The 19,055-nt window shown below is 29.3% G+C and overlaps 1 protein-coding gene across 1 annotated transcript in view; it reads left to right on the forward strand.

The window, feature by feature from the left end:
• The window catches only part of LOC119610208 (hemicentin-1), an 89,362-nt gene that overhangs the window by 36,666 nt on the left and 33,641 nt on the right, over positions 1-19,055 (forward strand). Inside the window, exons 2-3 of the mRNA XM_037965336.1 lie at positions 4,949-5,026; positions 6,840-7,072. Of these exons, the coding sequence (XP_037821264.1) occupies positions 4,951-5,026; positions 6,840-7,072 (309 nt within the window). The 5' untranslated portion in view covers positions 4,949-4,950. The remainder of the gene's footprint in view (positions 1-4,948; positions 5,027-6,839; positions 7,073-19,055) is intronic.

Raw genomic sequence — 19,055 nt, forward strand, 5'->3', positions numbered from 1 at the left:
AGAGCAAAAACAATGAAAATCTGTAATCCCTTTAATTTTCTGGCAAAATTTGATATTTTGAGTCAAAACTTAAAAGTCCATTTTCTGGCTAAAGGGAAGGCGCTAGAGCAAAAACAAAATTTGATATTTTGAGTCAAAACTTAAAAGTCCATTTTCTGGCTAAAGGGAAGGCGCTAGAGCAAAAACAATGAAAATCTGTAATCACTTTAATTTTCTGGCAAAATTTGATATTTTGACTCAAAACTTATAAGTCCATTTTCTGGCTAAAGGGAAGGCGCTAGAGCAAAAACAATGAAAATCTGTGATCACTTTAATTTTATAGCAAAATTTGATAGTCAAAACTTAAAAGTCCATTTTCTGGCTAAAGGGAAGGCGCTAGAACACAAACAATGAAAATCTGTGATCACTTTAATTTTATAGCAAAATTTGATATTTTGAGTCAAAACTTAAAAGTCCATTTTCTGGCTAAAGGGAAGGCGCTAGAGCAAAAACAATGAAAATCTGTGATCACTTTAATTTCCTACCAAAATTCGATTTTTTGAGTCAAAACTTAAAAGTCCATTTTCTAGCTAAAGAGAAGGCGCTAGAGCAAAAACAATGAAAATCTGTGATCACTTTAATTTCCTACGAAAATTCGATTTTTTGAGTGAAAACTTAAAAGTCCATTTTCTGGCTAAAGGGAAGGCGTTAGAGCAAAAACAATGAAAATCTGCGATCGCTTTAATTTCCTAACAAAATTCGATTTTTTGAGTCAAAACTTAAAAGTCCATTTTCTGGCTAAAGGGAAGGCGTTAGAGCAAAAACAATGAAAATCTGCGATCGCTTTACTTTCCTAACAAAATTGTTTGAGTCAAAACTTATAAGTCCTTTTTCTGGCTAAAGGGAAGGCGCTAGAGCAAAAACAATGAAAATCTGTGATCACTTTAATTTCCTACCAAAATTTGATATTTTGACTCAAAACTTATAAGTCCATTTTCTGGCTAAAGGGAAGGCGCTAGAGCAAAAACAATGAAAATCTGTGATCACTTTAATTTTATGGTAAAATTTGATATTTTGAGTCAAAACTTAAAAGTCCATTTTCTGGCTAAAGGGAAGGCGCTAGAACACAAACAATGAAAATCTGTGATCACTTTAATTTTATGGTAAAATTTGATATTTTGAGTCAAAACTTAAAAGTCCATTTTCTGGCTAAAGGGAAGGCGCTAGAACACAAACAATGAAAATCTGTGATCACTTTAATTTTATAGCAAAATTTGATATTTTGAGTCAAAACTTAAAAGTCCATTTTCTGGCTAAAGGGAAGGCGCTAGAACACAAACAATGAAAATCTGTGATCACTTTAATTTTATAGCAAAATTTGATATTTTGAGTCAAAACTTAAAAGTCCATTTTCTGGCTAAAGGGAAGGCGTTAGAGCAAAAACAATGAAAATCTGCGATCGCTTTAATTTCCTAACAAAATTGTTTGAGTCAAAACTTAAAAGTCCTTTTTCTGGCTAAAGGGAAGGCGCTAGAGCAAAAACAATGAAAATCTGTGATCACTTTAAGTTTGTAGCAAAATTTAATATTTTGAGTCAAAACTTAAAAGTCCATTTTCTGGCTAAAGAACAGTGAAAATCTGTGATCACTTTAATTTTATAGCAAAATTTGATATTTTGAGTCAAAACTTAAAAGTCCATTTTTTGGCTAAACGGAAGGCGCTAGAGCAAAAACAATGAAAATCTGTATTCACTTAAATTTCCTACCAAAATTCACTTTTTTGGTTCAAAATTTAAAAGTAAATTTTCTGACTAAAGGGAAGGCCCTAGAGCAGAAACAATGAAAATCTGTGATCACTTTAATTTCCTACGAAAATTCGATTTTTTGAGTGAAAACTTAAAAGTCTATTTTCTGGCTAAAGGGAAGGCGCTAGAGCAAAAGCAATGAAAATCTGTGATCACTTTAATTTCCTAAGAAAATTCGATTTTTTGAGTGAAAACTTTAAGGTCAATTTTCTGACTAAATGGAAGGCGCTAGAGCAAAAACAATGAAAATCTGTGATCATTTTAATTTCTTAAGAAAATTCGATTTTTTGAGTGAAAACTTAAAAGTCCATTTTCTGGCTAAAGGGAAGGCGCTAGAGCAAAAACAATGAAAATCTGTGATCACTTTAATTTCCTACCAAAATTCGATTTTTTGAGTCAAAACTTAAAAGTCCATTTTCTGGCTAAAGGGAAGGCGCTAGAGCAAAAACAATGAAAATCTGTGATCACTTTAATTTCCTAAGAAAATTTGATTTTTTGAGTGAAAACTTAAAAGTCCATTTTCTAGCTAAAGGGAAGGCGCTAGAGCAAAAACAATGAAAATCTGTGATCACTTTAATTTTCTTGCAAAATTTGATTTTTTGAGTGAAAACTTAAAAGTCCATTTTCTGGCTAAAGGGAAGGCACTAGAGCAAAAACAATGAAAATATGTGTTCACTTTAAATGAAATATGTGTTCCTACCAAAATTCGATTTTTTGAGTCAAAACTTAAAAGTCCATTTTTTGGGAAGGCCCTAGAGCAAAAACAATGAATATCTGTGATCACTTTAATTTCCTACCAAAATTCTGTTTAATAAGTACGAGTATGACATATGTAAATTCTTTAGGAGCCAAAATCTCTCTACCAAATTTTTTGTAGATCGATCTATAAGACGTTCACTACTGGCTTAAAAATACGAATAAACACATATAAGGTCCCTTCAATTTCTCTACCAAATTTGTTAAGGATCTGTCTATAATTGACCATACCCGCATATAGGGTCCCTTTTAGAAAATTACTTTAAGGATCATTGGTGGCTGAAAAATAGGTGTACATTTATTAAATTCGATATAAGAAACTTTTATAGGAACGTAAAGCTTCCTACCGTATTTCAAGCGGACAGCAACGGGGCAACAATATGCAAATATTATAATAGCTCAAGTACTTGAGCAAAGCGCGTGTATAATGGAGCGGTGGTAAGTCGTTACAGAAGAGTGATTGAAAGGACGACAAGGTAGCTGTTCACGAAAAGCACTCGACATTAAGTAGGAAAAAAATTGCTCTATGGCCCCAAAGGAGACCTAGGTGTATTTCTTCGGGTTTTATGTAATATACAACCTCCTTTCAAACTAACTAACTAACTAACTACTTAAAATATTTCATAGTTTTGTTAATTAACCGAATATACAAATTCCTTATTTTATGACACATTACAAATACGTTATTTGATTATTTGTGTCAAAAATTTGGTTTAAATCATTAAAATTTCTTTATTATACTTAACATTTATTAATCTCTTTTTAAACACAAGTATACATCAGAAAACCAATTAATCGATAACAATTTATTGTGTTGTATAACATTTTTGTAATATACATTGTACATATATGTACATTATTAAAACATCTTTGAAATGCCTTTTAAAATAAAATGAACAAAAATTTCATTTAAATTAAGTTTTAACCATAAAATCATGTATAAACAATTTAATAAAAGAAATAAATATAAACCAAGTATTTGCCATAAATTTCAATCAATTGTCAAGACACAATAAGAGATAACAACAAAACTAGAAATAACAAAATTTTGCAAAAAAAAAAACAAGTAAGAAAGTATAGTCGGGCGTGGCCGACCATATGATACCCTACACCAGTTATGAATATTAAATGTGATTTATTTTTCATAATAAAGCATTTATCTTCAATATTCCCTTGTTCCGATACATTTAAGCAATTTATGGATAAAAAACTAATTTTCTGAAAGAGGCTTTATATGGGGGCTAGGGGCAAATATGGACCAAGCCCGATAAAATTTTGTGAATATATTTATATTTACATAATATTTTATTGTGCTGAATTTTATCGCGATATTTGTGTTTATAAGTTAATTTGGGACATTCAAGTAATTTTCTGAAGGGGACTTTGTATGGGAGCTAGGGTCAAATGGGGCCCGATCTTTATGAAATTTGGCAGGGTCATCAAGATTTCTATAAAACTTAGTTGTGCCGTATTTTATCGATATATCTGTATATTTGACATAATTATGAGCTCAGAAGCCCTTTTCGGGGGGTTCTGTTCTATGGGGGCTAGGTGAAATAATGGACCGATTTTAACCATTTTCAATAGGCTTCGTCCTTGGGTCAAATAAAACGTGCGTGCCAAATTTCATCCAATTATCTTGAAAATTGCGACCTGTAACTTGCGCACAAGGTTTACATGGACAGCCAGCCAGACGGACGGACGGACATAGCTTAATCGACTCAGAAAACGATTCTAAGCCGATTGGTATACTTTAAGGTGGGTCTAGGACGAATATTTTTGTATGTTACAAACATCAGCACAAATCCAATATACCCTCCCCACTAAAGTGGTGTAGGGTATAATTATTGGAAACAACAGTGGTTTATTGGTTGATTGTTCTGCAAAAACAAGATGGACATGAAAATAATTTTCAATGTACAGACAGATGGACATCATATTTTAAAGTTTCCGTTAAGATAAGAGGGTTGGTTGAAAAGGCAGAATAATTTTGTAATTTGAATTTGTTAATATAAAGTTTAGACGGATTTTTCGAAATTAGTAAACTTTTCAAAAATTAATACTGAGGACAATAATCCTTTGGGTTACCCTGAGTACAATCATTTTAGTAATTTTTGATTACAATCATATGCTCACCATTTTAAACTTAATAAACATTACAGTGTCAAATAGATTAAATAATTAATTTCTCAAATATCAAACTTTATGTTTGCTAAGAAATATGCCTCGTCTACTCTGTATCTGTGTTGAAGTGTTTTTAGGTAAACTTTATTCCTTTCCACAAATTGTGTACATATTAATTAATTAAATTGTTCCAATTATTTAAACAATGCATACATTATAAACTTAGTTATATTAATATAAAATCAACAATTCTATAACTGTCTCTTTCTCTCTGTTCTAATTTAGATATGGAATCAAAAACAATTTGGATATTTGCCATTGTTTATTCAGCAATCCAGCATTTTGTATCCTGTTCAGCACCATGTAAGTATAAACAATTTAACAATACATATTCACAAACTAAATTGTTTGTTTATTTGCATGTTGCCATGCATATTTACATAAGACAATTGTATGGATTGATGAATAACTTAAATTATTTTTCAAATAGCTTTCAGAATGAGTTAATAAATTTTAATTAAACAATGAAAGTCAAAAAGTACAGTTTTAAAAACTATTCAGTTTATCAGATTCTATAGTCTATAGTCTAGTCTATAGTCTAGTCTATAGTCTAGTCTATAGTCTAGTCTATAGTCTAGTCTATTGTCTAGTCTATAGTCTAGTCTATAGTCTAGTCTATAGTCTAGTCTAATAGTCTAGTCTATAGTCTATAGTCTAGTCTATAGTCTAGTCTATAGTCTATAGTCTAGTCTATAGTCTAGTCTATAGTCTAGTCTATAGTCTAGTCTATAGTCTAGTCTATAGTCTAGTCTATAGTCTAGTCTATAGCTATAGTCTAGTCTATAGTCTAGTCTATAGTATAGTCTATAGTCTAGTCTATAGTCTAGTCTATAGTCTAGTCTATAGTCTAGTCTATAGTCTAGTCTATAGTCTAGTCTATAGTCTAGTCTATAGTCTAGTCTATAGTCTAGTCTATAGTCTAGTCTATAGTCTAGTCTATAGTCTAGTCTATAGTCTAGTCTATAGTCTAGTCTATAGTCTAGTCTATAGTCTAGTCTATAGTCTAGTCTATAGTCTAGTCTATAGTCTAGTCTATAGTCTAGTCTATAGTCTAGTCTATAGTCTAGTCTATAGTCTAGTCTATAGTCTAGTCTATAGTCTAGTCTATAGTCTATATCTAGTCTAGTCTATAGTCTAGTCTATAGTCTAGTCTATAGTCTAGTCTATAGTCTAGTCTATAGTCTAGTCTATAGTCTAGTCTATAGTCTAGTCTATAGTCTAGTCTATAGTCTAGTCTATAGTCTAGTCTATAGTCTAGTCTATAGTCTAGTCTATAGTCTAGTCTATAGTCTAGTCTATAGTCTAGTCTATAGTCTAGTCTATAGTCATAGTCTATAGTCAGTCCTATAGTCTAGTCTATAGTCTAAGTCTATAGTCTGTCTATAGTCTTAGTCTATAGTCAGTCTATGTCTAGTCTATATTCCTAGTCTATAGTCTAGGTCTATAGTCTAGTCTATAGTCTAGTCTATAGTCTAGTCTATAGTCCTAGTCTATAGTCTAGTCTATAGTCTAGTCTATAGTCCTAGTCTATAGTCTAGTCTATAGTCTAGTCTATAGTCCTAGTCTATAGTCTAGTCTATAGTCTAGTCTAGTCAGTCATAGTCTATAGGTCAAGTCTATAGTCTAGTCTATAGTCTAGTCTATAGTCAAGTCTATAGTCTAGTCTATAGTCTAGTCTATAGTCATAGTCTATAGTTTAGTCTATAGTCTAGTCTATAGTCCTATAGTCTATAGTCTAGTCTATAGTCTAGTCTATAGTCTAGGTCTAATAGTCTAGTCTAGTCTATAGTCTAGTCTATGTCTAGTCTAGTCTATAGTCTAGTCTATAGTCTAGTCTATAGTCTAGTCTATAGTCTAGTCTATAGTCTAGTCTATAGTCTAGTCTATAGTCTAGTCTATATTCTAATCTATTTTATAGTATATAGTCTATTCTAGTCTATGGTCTAGCCTATAGTATAAACTATAGTTAGTCCACAGGCGAGTCTATAGTCTAGCCTATAGTGTAATCTATTGTTTTGCCTATAGACTGTCCAATCTTAACAAAATGTTTTTTTTTTTTTTTTTTTTTGGACACCACTAATGTACTTTATTCATATTGGTTTTTATACCTTTACAGTAAAACGACCACGGGCTGGTGATCCTTTTGATACATTTCCGAAAAACTTTTGGCAAGAATTTTCGTCACCTTTTACAGACACACCAGAGGATGAAGAACTAGAAATAACGGAGACTACTACACATGAACCCTTCCCCTTTTTTGCCGATCCATTTACGACGGTTAATGTAAGCACACAACTGGGAGCAAATGTTTACCTGCACTGTCGCGTCAACGATTTGCAAGGCAAAACAGTAAGTTTACGTATTTTATTAAAAATTTTAATATTTTTATATGTAGGTGAAAGTAAAATCAGAGCAGATCTATGGCTATAGGGTATAAAATTTATTATAAAATCTATATACAGACATATGTATAGTTAAATCTATCATTCAATAGTCTGCACATTTCATTCAACAAATTTAGCCATTATCATTCACTTCAATATCATACATTCATCTCCATTTTTTAACGAACCATGATAAATAGGAATGTCTTGGCAAAAAAACATAAAATAAATAAAACTTACTACAGAGGAATAGAAAAGTGAAATTGATGTAAATAATATATGTTTTCGAAGGTTGCTGCTTTGATATCAATTTTATTGTTCAGATTGTTTTGCTCTATATCTATCAATGTTAACAAAAAAACAATTACAAGAAAAAACATGTTTGGCAAACGCAGACAAAAAAATTGAACAAAAACATTTAGGAAAATTGATATGATATTGTTTTTTTTTTTTTGTCTTTTTTTTTTTTTTTTTTTGTACGAAGAATGTGAAAAGAAAGTTTAAGTGATAAGGTTACGGTATCTGTTTATTTAATTAGATATCTGTGGCACACTTATCCTTAGATAGGTCTTACCCAGCAAAAGCATGCCAATGTCTTGTACTTACTCAGTAACTTAATTATTAGTGACTACTACACACCGCATGTATTACTTAGAATGAGTCTGGTAAGGAATAACTATATAAGACAAAGAAGGCCCTAGAAATTTACATTGAAAACCCAGAAATATACTACCGTCAAGCTAATCAATAAACTAGCTTTAAGGCGGGAGTTAGATTGTAATAAATATGCCAATATCAGAGGTTAACATACCTAGCAAGAACCGGGTTATAGCTTTCAATTGTAATTACTTAACAACATACTTTTCAATGACTACTACATATCGTCTGGATTAGATAGAAGTAGTGTAATAAGGTCTTACTAATAATGTGTTATATAGAGGTTAACAAACCTAGCAAAAACCGGGTAATGGCTTTCAATTGTAATTACTTACTTAACAACATACCTTTCAATGACTACTACATATCGCCTGGATTACATAGAAGTAGTCTAATAAGGTCTTACTAATAATGTGTTATATAAATAGTTTCCAATTCATTAGTCATCTTGGCAGTGAAGATTAAAAGCTATATACATTTTTTCATGCGATTTACAATGACTACTTTTTCTAATTACTGGTAATCGTTTGTGGTAAGTACTTGCCTCCAATGACATCACCGTGTTAAAATAATGACTTAAAATGCTATTGTGTAAGTAAATTTTAGCATTTAACCCATTACATGGTAATGAAAGTTTTTACTGCGATATTTACCAACACCAGAAGGTAATTAGGGCTAAATCCAAGATCGTTTTGATCTTTGAGAGTGCCTTAACCAAATTCACTTTCAGTGGTAGGAATTGCATCATATGGTACCAGACCACTCGCGAATAATCAGAAGGAAATGGAGGAAGGGAACTCTTTGATCGAATAAGCCTCTTTAAAGTTATGAAAAAGTGAAGAGAATCACTGAAATTTTATGAGACGACCTTATCGAGAGTAGAAGTCTCCTCGGCTTGGTCAAACGGCTTTTAAGGAACGTGGAGTAGGTAGAAAGTTCAGTGAAATTCTGTAACACTTTCGTCTAAATTTTATCGAAATATCTTGTGAGCGATATTATTCCAGGTATTCCATGCCTCAGGAACAGGAATCGGAATATTCTAGGAATTTGAACTCCTGAACATCAGATGTTAATACCTTCATAGACCACTATGTAAGGCTTTTCTAAGATATTCCATGTAATGTAGTGGCCTACACGTACTTCTTCAAATATGATGTAGGAAACAGGCTCCCTTCAACTTAACTCTAACCTAAAGATTTTTTAATGCTATCCGACTGTGCCATGCTTTCATGTAAAATGACTTTTTCTTTCATCGTACAACCTACACATTATTTACCTTGAATAGAAAAGTGATTTAGTTATTTAAAGATTAAAAAGTTATTGGTCATTATGTAACAAATGTATATTGATTACATGAACCATACTTAAGATTTTCTTATAAGTACTATTGTTAACATATGTAAGTATATACAATGAACATTTTTACACACACATTAAATCTAAAGGTATTTTACATACTTAAATACATAATAACTTAAGTCGGATATTCATACATTGATACAATACAATAGACTATAACAATGGGGAAAATTTACATGAGTTCGGGAATGATTTTGAATAAGTTTGTATTAAGCTGAATATGTCGATTTTAAGATATTTTCGAATCATTACATAATGTAATCTAATACACTTAGATTTTAATATTTTTACTTTTATAGCAAGTCATTTAGTACAATAGACAAAATCGTAAACTATAATTGGGTAAAGGAAAAAGTTATAGGTGAAAGTACAATGTTAGAGATAAAATATGTTGAAAATAATTGTATTATTAAATTAGTAACAATTTCAATATAAATACATATTTATTTTTTCAAAATAAATAATCACAATTTACTCATTAAGCGTTTTATTTTGCTTAACACCACGTATGAGTGATATTTTTGGAAGATAAATTAAGTATACGTACTAGGTAAAATACTTACTGTGGAATATCGATGCAGTGAAAATACGTCAAAAATGTTTATATAAAGGAAATACGAAAACAGAATCGAGCGTGGACAACCATATGATACCCTACACAATGTTTAAAAACTTTTATTTTTGAAAATAATTAGGTATCATTTTTGTAACTGAGTAGTATTTTCGAGTTGATTAACAGTTGTATGTGATCGTGAGCGGAATGGGAGCCAGTGGTCAGTTCCTCATAATTGGTCTCCTCAAGTATTTAATTTTAATAAAAATAACAAAAAATTCATTTATGAAATAAATGAACTGATATTTAAAATTTTACTACTACAAAAATGTGCTTACACGTGTGGATTTTATAGATAAAATCCTAAACTATAATTGGGTAGGGGTAAAAGTTATAAAAGAAAGTACAATGGTAGAGATAAAATAAGTTGAAAAATAATTATTCCATAAATTCTATTACAGATTTTTTCTCCTACAAATTTTATTGTTAAATATACAACAATTTTCCAGCTTTGATCTATTACTAATATCACCAACCAATATTAACAAACCACACATTTACCAACATACAATTAAAATCTTTTTCTTCATAATACACCTTAAATGAACAAATTTAATTTACAATAAAATTTAATTTACCAAAATATTCTAATCGACAGATTAAACTACTTTAATTATTCTACAAATAAAATAACATTTTAATTGTTTAGAAAATTTTGTTTATCTTTTTGAGAGATTATTTGTTGTTCAGCTGAGTCAGCCCAACCCTTAAGGAAACAAACATCAAAAATTTCTTAAACAAAACCCAAACTTGTTAAGCAAACAATCTTGACACAGTTGTATACATGTGCATTAGGGTAGTGTTATTTGTAATAGAAAAATTGAAGGAAATAAAAGACAAATTGAAAGATGAAATTCTTAACTAAAATTTGCATTAAAAATTTTGAAAACATATTTTAGTAAAAAACATGGAAAATATGTTGGCATCCTGCTAATATTTAAACAAAGACAATTTTTTTAAGTATGAAGGTGCTTATAAAATGTTTAAATATAAATACAGTGTGTAATGTTTTACTTTAATAATCTTCAAATCTAAATGTATTTAAAAGAGACATATGTATGTGTTTATGCCAATTTTTGAAACGTACAGTCTTTCCATTAGGTTACATATTTATTTTCCAATGATAATCTTAAGATTTAAATCACATGTCCCTTCGTCCATCTTGTTAGAAGGTTCCTTTGATCAACAATTGATGTATATGATAATAGGGTATCAATGAGTCGAATATGCTCAACAACAAATACTTATTTGTTATCCTTATTTGTTGGCGGCACGTGTTTAGATACTTTAAGAATAATATTTCTACAATTTAGTTCTTAACAATCAAGACAAGAGCAAAAATATTAACAACAAAACTTTTTTTTTTTGCAAAAGTTTTGTAACCTTTTACATGTGAAATATACAATCAAGCTGTTTCTAAGCAACTTTGAAGTGTAAATTTTGATAAAAAATAAAATAACAATCGAAATTTACGCAATTTGCTAAAGGCTTAAAAATATAATTTAAAAGTGCTTGTTTTTCTAGAGTGGGAGTTTAAAATATGTGTCATAAAATGAAATTTAATTTGATATTTTTTATATGAATATGAACATCAGACTGAATTTCGATATTGTTGCCAATATCGAATTAAACACAAAATGACAATTGAATATGTATTAATTAATGTGATTCAATTATAATTGTATTAAAATTAATAACAATTTGCATATTTTTTTCAAAATAAATAATCACAATTTACGTGATTTTCTAATTAAATTAAATATTTTTTTATTTAATGCATTTTATATTGTTTAACACTACGTATGAGTGATATTTTTGTAATATAAATTAAGTATACGCACTAGGTACACTATTTAGAGTACTTGACAGTGGAATATGAAAAAAGTGAAAATACATCAAAAATGTTTATATAAAACAAGTAAGAAACTATTCTCGGGCATGGCCGACCATATGATACCCTACACCACACAGTGGTTAGAAAGTTTTATTATATTCACCATCAAAATAGATGGGGGTATATTGATTTTATTATTCAGTTTGTAAAATTGGTCGTAGACCCACAAAAGTATATATATTCTGGACGATCTAACCATGTCGGTCCGTCTGTCTGTCCGTCCGTCCGTCTGTCTGTTGAAAGCAGAAAAAGACCGAACGGAAAGAGGTAGAGAGTTTTTCCACAAATATTCCTTATAGGTAAGGTTTGTTTGGTATTGAAAATGAGCAATATCCGTTAGACCCTATGCAAGTGGACCCCAGAAAAACAGATTTAACAGTTCCCTTAACAGAAAAATCTCCTTAACAAATTGCATTTGAAAGCAATGATCCTCATACATAAACCCATATATTCCTTAAATATGTCCTTAGCGTTTTTTGGAACACATAGTCCACACTTCAGGAATTTCCGTATTTTTATATAGGAACGGAATTAGCTTAGAAAGATATTTAAGAGAGACTTGCAGATATATCCAAAATTTTTTTCCAATGTCTTTATCAGCTTTTTGTAGAGATGCTAGAACATTTAATAGAAGTATGAGATCAATTGTGTACAGACGGACGAACATTGTGGAATGCAATCAGAAAATCACTCAGTTTCAACTTTAGGGTTAGTGTGGAACAAATATTATAAACATTAGCACAAATCCCTAATTACCTTTTTTACTTCGAAATACATTTTGTAAGCCGGAACATCACTTTGAATAAAATTTATAACTAACAACGATAAAAATTTAAGAAATCAACTTGTCAACTTTTCTCATTTAAAATCAATTTTAAACTTCAATATTGATAGTTTGCTTCAAAAAGGAAAAGTATACACAATCTACATTATTTGCATCCTGTTTGCCATTTAATCAACTTACAGCATAATAAAATGCCAGCATCAGCGAAATTTATTCCATGTCCATTTACAATATTTTGCCTTTAAGATATGGGAACGTTGAAAAACTGTTAAACAACATAATGACAGGAAACCTGTTCAATTTATCCAAAGAAATCTATAATCAAGGAAGGAAAAACAAAAAAAAAACTTTTGCTATTGGTCAATAAGTTCGATGAAAAATTTTAAACAATAACCCTGTTGATCTTTTGCTGTTGTTTTACCAAAATTTTCCACCAGCTGTAACAGCACTGATTTATATGAAAAATTTAAATAATTTTGATGTTAATATGTAAGTGTGTAATGTAGACTATAAAATAAAGCAGTAATATGGTATATGTTGTCTTGCATGTTGCTTGTAAACAGCACAGATGTTTATAGATGTTGTTTCATTTTTTTTTTCTGTACAACACATTTACATCGTCAACATCAACCACATCAAATTCTATTACATATTTGCAAGAACATCATCATCATAAAGTTTGTTTGACTGGAAAGGTCTAAAATCACATGCTGTTTTTTCTATTTTTTCATGATGAAACGTGTACGGAATTGCTGACAGTTTCCATATTCGTGAGTTGAATGCGTCTAAAATTTATTTTTTGAAAAAAAATCTCATAAACACTAACAACCACTTTTATATACTTGTAAAAACAGACTATTTACTTACCTCACAGGTAGGTATACAAGATTTAGAGTGCAACTAGAAATAATTCATACAGTAGATCTTACACCCATGTAAATTTATATGTTGTATATTTGGTCATAGAGGAGGCGACCAATCAAAAAGAATGGTCCTAAGATATTGTCAATTAATGTGCGTGACAAAAAAAATAGGCTTTTCGGTGGAAATGATAAATTTTTTAGAAATATAATGAATCATGTTTTCATTTTCCCTAGAAACATCAGTATCTACTTTTTTCTCCATACTAACGTGGCCACTCTAATGTATATCTATAGAATTTTAACCTGTTTTTGTGGTTTACCACACATTGTCACGCATCAATTCGTTTGTTGAAGTAGATTTGAAAAGTTTGTTTACATTAGTTTTGGTAGTTTTAGAAACAAATACATATACATAAAGTTATACATGCTACAAGGCACATAACTCAACAGTTCTGAAGGACTGTTTAGTTTTTTTCTAAAGAACAGCACAAAAGTGTATGAAATGACTACACTCTAGATGAGCTAAGAAAAGAAAGATTAACTCCTACTTTCATTACCGTCAGACTTGGTGGGTAATGATTACATTAAGTAATTCATGACAGGATCAAACACAAATGTTTAGATTATATAATTGAGTAATAACCAATTACTTATAATTGTAATTGAAGTACTACCAATTACTATTATTTGTAATTATAATTGAATTATATCCTACTACAATTACAGGTAATTAATAACCAATTACTTATTATTGTAATTAAAGTACTACCAATGACTGTTGTTTGTAATTATAATTGAATTATAACCTACTACAATTACAAGTAATTTAAATGACAGTCAGCTCAATACAATTACATTAAAATTCAAAACTAATTACAGTTTCGAAGCGAACTGTTTATCAATTTCAATTAGAAGTAATTATAATTGTTAATATTTCAATTACAACAGCAGGCTAAAAATTCAATTACAAGTAATGGTTAATAACCAATTACTTATAATTGTAATTGAAATACTACCAATTACTATTTGTAATTATACTACTATTTGTAATTATAATTGAATTATAACCTACTATAATTGCAAGTAATTTTAATGCCAATCAGCTCAATACAATAACATTACAATTCAAAACTAATTACAGTTTCGAAGCTAATTGCTTATCAATTACAATTACAAGTAATTGTAATTGTTAATATTTAAAATACAACAGCAGGCTAATAATTCGATTACAAGTAATGGCTAATAGCCAATTACTTATAATTGTAATTGAATTATAACCTACTGCAATTACAAGTAATTTTAATGACAATCAGCTCAATACAATTACATTACAATTAAAAACTAATTACCGTTTCGAAGCTAATTGCCTATCAATTACAATTACAAGTAATTCTAATTGTTAATATTTTAATTACAACATTAGGTTAATAATTCAATTACAAGTAGTGTTTAATACTTTACTACTATAAGCTTAAACGAATGTACAATTCGTAATTACAATTAAGGTACTACAAACTACTATTATTTGTAATTATGATTGACTTATAATCTAAAACAACTACATGTAATTGTAATGCTAATCAAAGTAATTACAAAATTCATAAAAGTTCAAAAAGTTTTAAAACTAATTGTTAATCCATTACAAGTGGAAGTAATTGTTAATACTGTTAATACTTAATACAACGAGTAACAGTAATGATTAATAATTTAATTACAAGTAATGGTTAATACTTTAATTACTACTACAAATAATTGTAAATGTTTAAACGAATGTAAAGTTCGTAATTGTAATTAAGGTACTGCAAGTTACTATTATTTGTAATTATAATTGACTTATAATCTAAAACAACTACATGTAATTGTAATGCTAATCAAAGCAATTACAATTACAAAATTCATAAAAGTTAAAAAAGTTTTAAAACTAATTGTTAATCAATTACAAGTGGAAGTTATTGTTAATACTGCAATCAGAACATGTAATTTTAATGAGAAATAATTCAATTACAAGTAATGGTTAATACTTTAATTATTACTACAAATAATTGTAATTGTTAAAATTAATGTAATTACATTAAAAAATAAATTTTTAGTAATTTTAATAACTCATAATTGTAAAATAATTGATCCACAATTAATTGTAATTGTTTAAACCTCAAGGGTTAATGTTAGTTTGTGAATCCCTTTGCAATTTCTACAATATTATTTTGCGACCCTAAATAGTATATACTCCTTATATATAGATTCGCTATAGATAAATTTATCACTTCTTACTGTTTTTATTTTATTTGTATACATACATACATATGTATGTATGTACTTATGATTTTGTACTGTGGTTATTTACAACAAATATTGACTATGGTTACCCAAAGTTTTTACACACAAACATTAATACTAAAACAAACATAAGCAGATATACTCTCACATACAAATAAATTTGTTTATCCCTGTATTATATAAACTATTATAAACTTGTACAAGTTATAGGAGGACAAACTAAAAAGTACTTTTGGCACTTTTTGTTCTAACTTCCAGGAATTATATTCCCATCTGCTTTTAAATACAAACATGTTAGTTTTGTCAAAAAAATAATACCGCAATCTTTTCTATGAACAACTCAATTCATTGTTACATTACTTTATCGAAGTAATTTTCAGATTGTCTTCACATACTTCCACCTTTAGAAACTACCTTAACCACTATATAGTTATACATACTATATATGTTGATATAAATTTTTGGTTAAATTGGTTGCAAAAACAAAACAAATCCAAAAAAAAAAACTTGACATTGTCTTCACCTGTTACCTTTTGCAAACAATGAACAATGTGGTCGGAATTCAGATACTCACACTTACATACATACTTACATGTGTATATACAAGCACTACACACATCTTTACTTCACGCAGATCATCATCATCATTGAGGAAAATAATAAATATTTATACAAAAACACGCACGTAAAACATGAATTGTAAATATATATATATATCCTTGCTTATACATACATACATACAGTATTTATGGTGGATGAAAATGTTTACATAAAAAAATTAATTAAATTAACAGTTTGTATAAATGTACAACTATAATCTTAAATATAATTAACTTATATAAGTGTCTATCTACACACATGCATATGTATGTATTTGTGAACATAAACCACCTCGATGTGTGGCTCTTATACATATATAATTATACACCCAACAAATAAAAAAAGTTTAAACTAGAGTGTTGTTTTAAGGTATATTTTCATAAAGTTTTCTAGAGGGATTTTGATTTTCATAATACTTGCTTATGTCAGTTTTCACTCCTAAGCTAGTATGTATTTTTAAACCAGTTATAAACTTTAAAACATACACATGGAGACTATTTGAGAGCTCTCTTGCACTCCTTATTTTATCTATAGACTAGACTATAGACTAGACTATAGACTAGACTATAGACTAGACTATAGACTAGACTATAGACTAGACTATAGACTAGACTATAGACTAGACTATAGACTAGACTATAGACTAGACTATAGACTAGACTATAGACTAGACTATAGACTAGACTATAGACTAGACTATAGACTAGACTATAGACTAGACTATAGACTAGACTATAGACTAGACTATAGACTAGACTATAGACTAGACTATAGACTAGACTATAGACTAGACTATAGACTAGACTATAGACTAGACTATAGACTAGACTATAGACTAGACTATAGACTAGACTATAGACTAGACTATAGACTAGACTATAGACTAGAAGACTAGACTATAGACTAGACTATAGACTACTAGACTAGACTATAGACTAGACTATAGACTAGACTATAGACTAGACTATAGACTAGACTATAGACTAGACTATAGACTAGACTATAGACTAGACTATAGACTAGACTATAGACTAGACTATAAACTAGACTATAAACTAGACTATAGACTAGACTATACGTTTGTAATGACAGTGATCTATGAAAGATTTATATATTATTTTGACATAAAATGTTTGGCTATCAATAAGGGACCAGAAAACGTATTATGGACCCATCCTTACAAAATTTGGTAATGAAATTTAGGATCCTATAAAACTTGTTTGTGTTGATTTTCATCACTATACTTGTATTTTAGCCTGTAGTATTTCGTAACTTCATTTTTGAAAGTGGACTCCATATGGGGGGTAGGTAGGGTCAATTTTGAATCCATCCTTATTAAATTTGGTACAGATATTTTTGTTCTTATAAACTTGTTTATGACTAATTTCACCATTATGCTGTTATTATTTAGCCTGTTTTGAGCGTTAAGGTCATTTCATGAAAAGGAATTTATATATGTGTATGGTCAACAATGATATTATTAAATCAGTTATGAGCATTAGAGTCATTTTCTGAAGTAGACTGGTCAATTATGTTCCGATCCTCTTCAAATTTGACCGAGAGATTTTGTTCTTATAAAACTTGTTTGTGTTGAATTTCGTCGCTTACTGCTATTATTAACTCACTTAAGAGCGATAGGGATCTAATATGGGGGGTAGGATTAATTATGAGCCGATCGTCGCCAAATTTGAAAAAGTAATTTTTGTTCCTGTTTGTGTTGAATTTCGTCATAAAACTGCCATTATTAAGCCAGTTATGAGTGTTAAAATCAAACTTGAAAGATAGATTTTTGTTCTTATATAACTTGTTTATGTCGAATTTCGTCGCTATACTGCTACTGTTAAGTCAATGATCGTTACTGTTACATCTTTATATAACAACTAAAACTAAAAGTATTTGTAGTTAAAAATCTATAAGAAAGATTCCTTGCAGAATCGTCTTGTAGATAATTAAACAAAAAATATGGTTTTGAAGTGAATTCATAAAGTATTTGTAATGTTTTAATAAATAAACATTTTGTGCCTCTTTTAAAACTCATGTTTTGTAAACTTTAAATTTTGGCTCTTCCGACTCGAAAGTTTTCCCACCCCTGTACTAGACCATAGACTTGACATTTCATACTCATAACTAGTGTAGGATATCATATGGTTGGCCACCCCCGACTATACTGACCAAACAGCCATTAATTGTAATCATAAATTTGTTTTACCTCAAATAAAAATTATAGTATACTTTAAGGCGCCGATAAAAATCTCTCTGAAACATTGATAGAAATTATTTTTGGTAATGTCAAACAAATAATAGGATGAATAAGGCCAAACGTAGCTAATAGTTTTAAATATGACGGCCAAACGTGGTTGAAACTTATTTAAGTCATATGCAAAATTACAGAAATTACCAAATGGATTTAAAATAAAGATTTTTCTATTTTATTGTAAATATCATCATTTTAGAAATCAAATTTAAACATTTGCAATTTTATGAATTTTATATGTTATCTTAAAAACCGCATATCAGAAAATTTCCTTTAATCTTCGACACTGCCTAATATAGCACTCTAACTTGTTTCTGTATTAAATACTCCCCTTTAATAGCATAACATTAAAGAGATTAAATAAATAGTAAATTAGATTGTAATAGTGAGAAATTAACTTTTGGCAATTTATGTAACTTAATTAATTTAATTTACTACATTTAATTATAGAGGCAAGCAGAAAAAAAGGAGAAAAATATTTAGTTTGAATAATAGTTTGGCCTTTTAGGAGAAGTGGTAAATCATTTAGATGTGTTTTTTTTTCAACAGGACAAGTTTCAAAGTATTTTTAACGCATCCTAAAGTTATTGAAAGCAAAAATTTCTTAGAAGGAATAATTTCTGTCTTTTTCTTTTGACCCACTTATT

Source organism: Lucilia sericata, unplaced genomic scaffold (assembly GCF_015586225.1).
Source record: "Lucilia sericata isolate MDLA Ls3-8-SP2 unplaced genomic scaffold, ASM1558622v1 Contig001139F_arrow, whole genome shotgun sequence".
Classification (NCBI taxonomy): Eukaryota; Metazoa; Arthropoda; class Insecta; order Diptera; family Calliphoridae; genus Lucilia; species Lucilia sericata.